The sequence below is a fragment of the Anarrhichthys ocellatus genome, unplaced genomic scaffold, assembly GCF_004355925.1.
Source record: "Anarrhichthys ocellatus isolate YVR2014 unplaced genomic scaffold, GSC_Weel_1.0 scaffold72, whole genome shotgun sequence".
NCBI lineage: Eukaryota > Metazoa > Chordata > Actinopteri > Perciformes > Anarhichadidae > Anarrhichthys > Anarrhichthys ocellatus.
The window spans coordinates 459,090-468,968 of record NW_022280102.1 but is presented as its reverse complement, the minus strand read 5'-3'; the positions used below and the strand labels follow the sequence as shown (position 1 = coordinate 468,968).

The 9,879-nt window shown below is 41.8% G+C and overlaps 1 protein-coding gene across 3 annotated transcripts in view; it reads right to left on the bottom strand.

Moving 5' to 3' along the window:
* Positions 1-9,879, bottom strand: part of pitpnm3 (PITPNM family member 3) — an 84,752-nt gene that overhangs the window by 52,419 nt on the left and 22,454 nt on the right. The window contains exon 3 of one of the 3 annotated variants that reach the window (XM_031873458.1): positions 7,318-7,428. The exons of 1 other annotated variant lie outside the window; for it this stretch is intronic. In XM_031873458.1, coding sequence (XP_031729318.1) covers positions 7,318-7,428 — 111 coding nt within the window. The remainder of the gene's footprint in view (positions 1-7,317; positions 7,429-9,879) is intronic. One more of the 3 variants, XM_031873459.1, reaches the window with a different exon arrangement.

Here is a 9,879-nt window from a genome sequence, read left to right as displayed (position 1 = left end):
TATATATATATATATATACACTGTGTGGAAGGCTGGATACCTAGAACCGGGGACATGCTGATCTGACATTCACCAAAAACACTGGATCGCACATATTGACAAATATACCCCGAAATGTCACATGAATAATTGATAGAAGTGGTAGCAAGAGCTCTCGGAAGATATTTTACACTAAAGGGAGAGAGAAGACGATGAATATAATTGGTATGGTATTTTTTATCAGGCAAATAGGCAAACACTCAATGTTTTGGTATCGGTTTTGGAAAAGAAAAACTCTTCAAATCAAGTCAATTCTATCTGTATAGCCCAAGGTTACGTTTGTATCAGATGGCTTTATAATTTGTAAAACTTATGACCAACTAAATTCTGAGATGCTTGATTCGTATGAGGAAAACTGCACAAATCTATTGCACTTCTGTCCATCCTGGGAGAGGTATCCCTCCTCTGTTGCTCTCCCTAAGGCAGGGGTGTCAAACATCCGGCCCGCCACGTCATTTTATGTGGCCCGCGAATCCGTCAGATTAAAAAAAAAAAAAGAATTATTAATAATTTAAAGTTAGACTTGACAATAAAAATATCTCCATAGTCGAAATTATGAGATAGAAAGTCAAAGTTATGAGATAGAAAGTCAAAATGATGAGGTAGTTAAACAGTCACAGAAGCAGCTCTTTGGCTGGTTACTGTACACTTGACATGGAAATGTATTGTGAGTATATTGAAGACTACTTTAAACGTGGCTTTACAACAGATGAAACACTTCACGTGGGATTGTGCAAACGCACCCTTGAAAGGATTTTAAGCATTGAACAGTTATTGTAATAACTTGTCTTTGATATTTTCTTTAATAGTTTGATCTCTGATAGAGTAATGTGGGTTTCTTAACCCTAAATTAAAAGGATTTAAGTTATAACAGAAATGTGCTTAAATATAGTTTTACATTTATATAACTGCATGTACAATATTTTAACACTTGAATAAACAATAATCAAATGCAGAGGCAGTTATTTACCAATATGTTAGGAGTAGTTACATTTACACAGTCTTACATTTACAACCGGCCCTTTGTGGGTGACCGTGATGCTGATGTGGCCCAGAGTGAAAATGAGTTTGACACCCCTGCCCTAAGGTTTCTTACTGTTTTTTTAGGGGAGTTTTTCAAGTTCCGATGTCAGGATCCTGGGACATTACAGCCAGTATGTTACAAAAAGTACTTCTGTATCTGCTGCTCTTAAATCTAATTTAAATAAATTAAATACTTTTAAACATACATTTATACAGTGTATGGCCTAAGCGCCCACCTAAAATATTACTTATGTGTAACTCTGTACATAACTTCAAACAGGCAGAAATTGCCAAATACCTATTTTGGTTTCTATTCGTGGCCTAAAGGCCCACTTAAAAGATCACGATGGTAACGGAAATGTAAGATGTAAATATGTAACTATAATACTAAGACAAAAACAGAACAGGCAGAAGTGGTAAAATATTGTTTTATGTGCCATGGTTATTAAAAGACAGAGATCCTTTCACTCAACTTCCATTTCTGCAGCACATGAACGCTCACGCTCGATCAACATATCTAAAGGGTCAAGGAAGGTGTTAACCATCAGCAGGAGAAAGCTATGTGGAGCAGAGAGGGCTTTCAGCATGGGTTTGTTCCTTCTCATTTCATACAGTCGTTCTCCCTCGCCCCCCCCCCCCTCCCCGGAGCTGCAGGCAACAACAGTGTTTTTTGGGTGTGATTATCTGCTCTCAATGTGGGATCACACTGCATTTTTTTACTTCTTATTCGATGAGACCAGCGTGCACATATGCACACAAATGCAGACTTGCACAAACGATATTGGCATACAGATATGCAAACAGACACACTGGAGAAAAGAGCCGATTACAACAAAGGGCTGTAAAAATAAGAGATGAGGCAGAGCGATGCTCCTGACATGGAGTCAGTTGTTTTCATTATCTCACCTCTCTCTCTTGTTTGCAGTCTTTTACTCTAATTCTGCAGAGAAATTGCTTTTGTCTTTGCGCCTGAGAAGCCTCTCTAAGTGTTTTTGTTTCCAAGAAAAAGACGAAAGGAAGAAATATTAATTTAAAGTGAGAGGACGATTGTGCCTATGTGAGCATTATGTGCTGAAAATGACCAAAGGGAAGGCGGTGGGCAGAATACAGATGAGTCTCAGACCTTAAATGTATGTTTTCTTTCACTCTCTCGCTCTGCATGTGTTTCTGAATCAAGCTAAAGCATGCATGTAGAAGAGAGAGCTGTGGTGCTCCATAGAAAGATAGATAATACATTTCTCTCCAGGTCACTTTGTGTGGAATTACATCCTCGCATACATCATGTACATTACACAGCATTAGTCGGTGAATGAAGTAGGGGGAAAAAGACGTCAATATGCAGCATCAATATGCCGATAAGAGTGTTTGCGTGGTGAACAGATGGCGAGCCTGAAAGATGCTGGAGCAGTGGATGATGTTGAATCACAGGACGCCACTGAGAAGAGATCAGGAAGACTACAGTGAAAAATAAGGGGCAGTTGTGCTCCAGGCATTCCTCTCCATCACTAAGGTTTCCATCGCTGTTTACTTCTATTGGGAGGGAAAGTGTTTACAGTCGCCCATGGCTTGTGGGGTAATGCATGTTGGAAGATAGAGAGGGGAAGTATAAGAACACGATGAGGTGATGCGATGGGAGGGGAGTGAGGGAGCAGCCGGGGGTGAAATGGATGGTTACAGAAGCTGAGGAGAACAAAAGAGGGAATGAGGGCATAATGGGGAGCAAAGGGAGAGAGGTTATAATCCCAGAGACGCTTTTGAGGAACCGACAAATAGATGGAGATGAAAGGGTAGTGGATGTCGCCGCTCAACTGCTACACAGACGGAGAGTAGTCCCGCCGCACCTTTAAGGTTTCCTCTTCTTCTCACCTGTCGCAACGAACCACCAACAATAAATCACAAGCAATGAGGTAATTAAGCATGTTGGTAGCTGCAGCTGCCGTGACCCATTTAACAGAGACTTTTCAGAGATGGCAACTGAACATCACAGTATCCCTGCAACGGAGCAGACAATCAACACACATTTGTAAGGATGAAATAGAAGCTCCACTGATTATAAGACAACTTTTATCTTTTTCACTCGTAGGGATGAACCCATTAGCACCCAACTCTGCAGTTCCCCTCAGCTCAATGGAGCTTTATAGTGTCTTTTTACTTCTATTTCTGCACATATGGCTCACAACTCCATTGTTTTTGGTTCATTCTCAGCATCATTTTCAGCAGCAGTAGTCTTTGGTCAAACGCTCGATAAACTCAATGAACGCTACCTGACCTGCTGGGGGTCAACTCTCCATGTCAACTTTATAAGATGACAATATGTCACTGATGTGTTTTACAGCTTGTTGTGTTGCCCCAACATGGCCAAAATTAAAGTAATGAAGTAACATACACTACGTACTGAGCAGGACATTTTGGAGTTCAAAAATAATTAATATCCGATTTCAAGATTCCCGAGACCTCAACCACTTTTGTTGCAGCCGCTATTGTTGGTGCTGCTTTGCATTTTTATTTTGTCTTTTTGGTTGCTATGCCCAGTTGCACACAGCTAAATCCGTGTGTTCCTGTGCCCCCACGAGTGTAGGATGTAAACAAACAACCAAAGAACCTCAGCAGGCATTTGCACATTTGTATGCAGCACCGTGCTGGGGAGCGTTTCTATTTTTGGCAAGTTTGACTTTGTTGACAATGAGAGAGAGAGAATGCGATTACCATAACTTAGGCAGTTCAAGCTATATTCTCATTGCAGTCAACAGCAGCCTATGAGCGTAACAGTCTACTGGAACCAGCAGTCCAATGTTTCCTGTGGGTCTTGAGTGGAAAAATATATCACAGTGCTGAATTCAAGGTTTATATTGATTAAGATATTACTAGTGTTTGCACAAATGCTTTGTCATTTTAGTGTTGATGAAGTGTAAAGCACCTGCTGTATGAGACACACATGGATGATATAACGATAGGAGCATCCAATCTTTGCCTCCCTTTCTATTTCATCAAGAAGATGGGCCAGCATACTCATACTGTTTTCATACATTATAAAAAGATGGAGATAGATGGTCTTGGTGTGTGTCAGTTTTAATGTGCCGGGTGATCATACATTTTTATAGAACAGACAGTGTATGAATACGTAATGGAGGTAGTTTCAGTGTCTCCCACTGTGGGTAGACACCAGCTTTAAACCCCTACAGACATACATCACACACTCCATTTAAGGTAACAAATCCACAGTCTAAAGCGGGGCTTTTTTCCTTAATGAGCACTGTGTATAATTATCTTCTTAAGCACCACTGATGTGAGTACCTGTTCTAATCCCAGACACCCTGTCAGCAATGGAGAAATGGTGGACAATGGAGGCCCTCATTTCTTGTGATCCGACTTGTGATGCGGGAGCCAAGAGATTTACAGTAATTGACAACGGTGGCAGGAAGTTGTCAACTACATAAACCTGCTGTCCTAGTCAATGAATAACTCTTCAGTCACCTTGCTGTGTGCTTTGTAATGTGTTTTTATATTCACTGTTGTCATTATTTTAACTTAACTAGAACACTGACATGTCATAAAGTTGATATGGTTGATATGGGTTTAAGCATGATGACATGGCTACATATATCCTTATCCATAGTTGGTGTATTACTACAGTAACATAGATGGCGGTTGGCACACTCCCTGTTTGGAAAAGCAGACAGGGGTACCGGTACGGAGGCTGAGTAATGTACTGCTGTGGATGCTGTACTGCTGTAGTTTGTAGATGAAAGTCACACAATACCACAAACTAACCAACCGATCGATGCAGCGATAGACAAGCATCTCCCGTGTTCTGCGAGGTAAAATGATTGTTTTGTCAATGAAGTCTGGGTGCCTTTGAAAAGAGCGATATCACGGCTTCAGTTCCTTGACGGATATGGCCGTCAGATGGCAAGTAAAGCAGTGAAAATATTCTGATATTGCTATTGATGGCGTTCACATTATTCATAACCTTATTGATTCGCTTACTTTGGTAACCTACGTCACTGCCTTTTGCTAATGGCTGAGTGGGCTTCCATTTGAAACACCAGGAAATGAACGCTGATGGAGTCAACCTTTGAAGAATAAGACGAACGATATTCTATATTTTGGTTAGTAGGATTAATTTATTGTTGATTTTGTAAAATATTGCAAGACTTAAGCTTTAAGATAGACCTGTAAAAGTATATTTTAAATGGGGCAGCTCTTCATGTTAATGCACTGTTCTGGAGCACTTCAATAACTGACTTGCGCTGCTGCGGCAGTGGACCACTTCACAGTGCATTACTGGTTTTCATGAGTGGTTTGTTGATGGGATGTGTGGGGGGTGTAAAATATTCACAGTGTACCCACTCCTTCAGTTACCACCACATGATTTAGTAGCTACAGCATCCCTGCAGGAGCCATTTCTTTCATCTCTGCAGGACCAGACTACACTCGCACTGAAGCACAGTGATTAAAAGCATCCACTCCAGTTTGTCAAACCTCAGCGCTGACCTTTATGATGAAAGCCGGTCCATTTTCAGTAAACAAAACCCCCCAAAAAGTGCCACGCTATCAGCACAGGAGGATCTGTAAAGCACAGTTGGTATTGAATCTATGTTTTTATCGTTGAGTTTGCTCTATATGGTTAAATAGGATGATTGTGTCTTTGCTGCCATAGAAAAAAAAATAAATCTTTCTTTACTTTTATGATTGATAGGTAACGGAGCCACTTGATCTTCACACATTGCTTTAAAACCTTAATGGAGAGTGAGAGTAAATCCAATTTCTGATCCTTGTCGCATGAACAGATATGCTCTTATTACGTCTGAAAAATACTGCGCTGTTAAACCTCTGGGCGATATGTTATTCAGTGGTTGGATAATCACACCAGAGACTTTGATGAATGAATTTAATTCAATAACTTTCTTGCAAGTAGAATTCATCAGGAGAGTTTGTGTCGAAAGACTAATATGAAAACCAGCTGAAATATGATATTCCTCCTGGCGATGCTGTTTGCTTCACAAATATTCCAACTGCTCTGTACAGACAAAGCATCTGTGCAGTTATTTTTATAACGATTCTACTTTCAACACACTAATGGAGCAGATGTAGATGACTAACTGAAATACAGAAGAAGCTTATTCTCAAAGTATTCAGTATTTTAGTCCTCACGATCTTTAAGTGAGAGCATTGAGGAAGGGTTGAAATAACATTCAACTGAAAATAAGGGGAGGGGGGAAATTCTGTTCATTGAGCATGGAAGTTGTTCCCATATTTACTTATTTGGTGCCTCATTGAGGCATTTGAGGAATGGTTTGGGCAAGAACAGAGAGCCAAAATGAAGCTGAGCATCCACACCTATCTGTGCTTAACCCATTTGTCGTTTTGTTTGAAATGTCACGGTACTGACACAGAAGTGAAACCTCTTTGCCTGAAAAGAGTGAATTATATTTTAGGTGATGCCTTCAATGACTGCAGAGGACAGACGTGTTTAGAGCTCAGCGTTCTTCCTCAGGCAGCAGGAGCACTGAGCTTGAAATGCGTCGCATATCTGCATGTTAAATCTCAGCCACCGTTATGTTTATCTTTTGTTTCTGCTCACTACGTTAATTCACGCTCATCTAAAGCCGACGAACAAATGTTCTCCCATTGCAAGCAAGGAACATGGAATCTTTTTCACTTCAGATTATCTCATCTGAACTACTAGGAAAGATATTTTACCCAGGAGTTGGTGGAACCGAGCCATCGCTATTTGCCCGTGAATATAGGACGCATGTTAGGTTGCCAGACACCATGCCCATATTGCTCTGTTCCTGCTGGATATGCTGCATCTAGACAGACAGTAACACTATAGTACTGTGGATCCTGGCTCAACTTTCTCACAACGCAGTGCAACAACATCCAGCAATGTGCTTTGTTAGACAGTCAAATACATGCAAATGATCCTACCAGATAAGATAAATGGAAGCATTGTGCTAACTTCAGACTTCACTTTGCAAGAAACCAAGAAATATTGTTGACGCACACTAACGCAGCCCAGTAGCAGTGTTTATCTGGACGGCTACTGTGGACCCGAATGCAGTTTGAAGTAGGCCAACATTGTCTTGTACCCGTTATACCTCTCTTACTCTTACTGCTCCCTAGAGTTAAAAAATGACTTCATGCAGCTTTAAATAGAAGCTACAATCAGCCACCATTACCAGCACACAGTGACTCATGAGTGTGATTACAAATGTATTTGTGTGTGTGTGTGTGTGTGTGTGCAAAGTGTACCGTGCGACTGGTCCTCCATGTGTCCCAGAGTTTCAATCTGCTCCACCAGGTCATTTGAGTTCCACTGACTCATGCCCAGTAGAATGGCGCTCTTCCCCTCCATAACATCTGCTGGGACACACAAAGACACACACACACACACACACACACACACACACACACACACACATACAAAGAGGAGTAAGACAGTGCAGCAAAGACAAAAACCCTCTCTGTGCATATCAATGAAATGGAAACTATTTGATGCTAGAAGAGATTAAAGCTGCCTGACATCTCCCTCGCTCTCATGTTAGTTGCGTGGCACCTCGACGAACGGACGGTACACCTCTTTTAAGTGCGCGCCCCAAAACACGACCAAGGCCGCTCTGATTGGTGCCACTTGTACTTGGTTTCCACTTTGTTTAAATGTGGCTCACTAAACATGCTGCTTACGCCAACCTGAATGGACAACTTAATGTGCAGCAACAAAGCAACAAAACACCACATGACGGCCAACAACATGGCAAACGACAGTGAACACATACATTCACAGGGCTTGTCTTGGCTGAACACAAATGGAATTGCTGTTCTGCTGCCTTTGCCAACACTTGCAAGCTGTCCAAAGATAAAACTGTAAATCTGGCCTGAATGATGTTGACACAGATTAATTACACCCTAAAGACTGTGGTGTGACATGTTTATTAAGCTGGCCTATCAGATTTATCTCTATGTATCTATTTCCAACAGGAAGCACTATCACACCTATTGCCACACTGCTGGCTGCTGTTTGATTATTAGCTGATAGATTCGGTGTTTTACGTGCCTGCACTTTATTTAAAAAGATACCCTGCAGAGTTTTGTTGGACACAAACACTGTTTGTTTTCACTGTTTTTTGCAAAAACACCTTGTGTAGCCTTGAGACCTAAGAAAATAAATTTGAAAAGACAATTTTACTTATTCAATGAAACCTGCGGCTAATGATACTTCTCTTCCCTGGACCGTCGGTGGGCACATTGATACAGTTGTTGGCACTTTACCATCGACCGTGGATCAGTGGAATAATGTGAAACAACATGTCCTTATACATGTAGTGCATGAGATATGAAAAAAAAAAACAAGGACTTGCTCATCAAAACACTGCTCCATAGTGCTGCTAGCGGTCAAAAACTCCACAGGATATCTTAAAGGAAGGTCACAGCATTAGTTTACATTTTTTTTGGAGCTCTGGCCATCAGCTCTATAATTCCCGATATACCCGAAAATGGAACCATTGCTAACAAATAGGTTAGAGTAACAAACATGAACACTCAAACAGGTTGGAAACAAGTTCAACAGGTTAGTCAAACTCATTTGGAAGAAAACAAATGAAGGTGAACGGTCCAATCATTGCACCAAACTAGGGTGATCTTGAGTAGTTCCAGAGCTTCACTAAATCAAGCCTGAGCAGCAGGCTAATCAGCCGGAAAAAAATGAAAACATAAGTTTTGGCTTGCAGGCCCTTTCAAAACATGGAACCACCACACTGTCGAGGTAAAGGACGAGCTCTGTTGTAGCGGCGAATATCAACCAAAAAGACAAGCTCGGTGTGTTGTGTGGATCAGCAACCAAGACAGTCTGAGACAGGATGAGTCATGCAGGAAGAAACCCCTCTACCTGACAGACTTCTCTTCTCCCTCACACATTCCTGGCTGGCAGCTCTGACCGACTCTGACGTGGATCTACACTGCCTGTCCATGTGAATCACACAGCGACCGGTCTACTGGTCACAGTTTGTCTTTCGCTATCTGCTCTGACTCTGACTCACCCCCCCTCCCCCTTTTGGTGCCCTTTCTTCCCTCCGGTCAGACGGTAGCGAGTCGAATGTAACAATGCAGGGACAGACTCAAACATACACAGACAAGCACAAAGGAAAATGGAGAGGAGCGAGAAAGAGACACAGAGAGAGGTGCATATTGGATCTGAACAACACGCTGCAGGATGTGAGAAAGCCTGTTTTTGGAGAGGAGGAGAAAGCAAAGCGGGCTTAACACCCTGAAAAAAGGCGGGTTACTCAATCACCTCCTGGAGGGAGAGCCGAGTAAAAGACGTTCGCAGCCAAAACACAAGCTTCTCTGAGAAGCATAATGTGTTTGAGCCGAGGTAAAACTAGTACCTATACTGAAAACCACGTGCAAAACACAAACAACAGCAATGCACGAATAATCAGGAGAATGACACCAGCCGATTGGAGCTACCTTATCTCTTGCTTTTGGAATATACGACAGAGCGGCGAAATCCGATTTGTACGACAGGCGAGAGGAGAAAAAGAAGCGTGAGATCTGCCTGCAGCCAACAGCCTTGAGGGAGAGGAGAGATTTAGAAACATCCTTCACTCTGTCGGCTCACGGTGATCAAGTGTCAAGAGTGGACGAGAGAGGAATGGATGCCTTGATTGTGAAATGATGAGGAAAGGGCCTCGGGTGACCTCTACCACTTCAATTTTGTTTTTTCAGTGTCCCATTCTCAATTTCTTGATCTCATTATCATGCATTAGTTGAAGGAGTGGAATTATCAAAATAACACTTCTGGCTTTATTTCAGGCC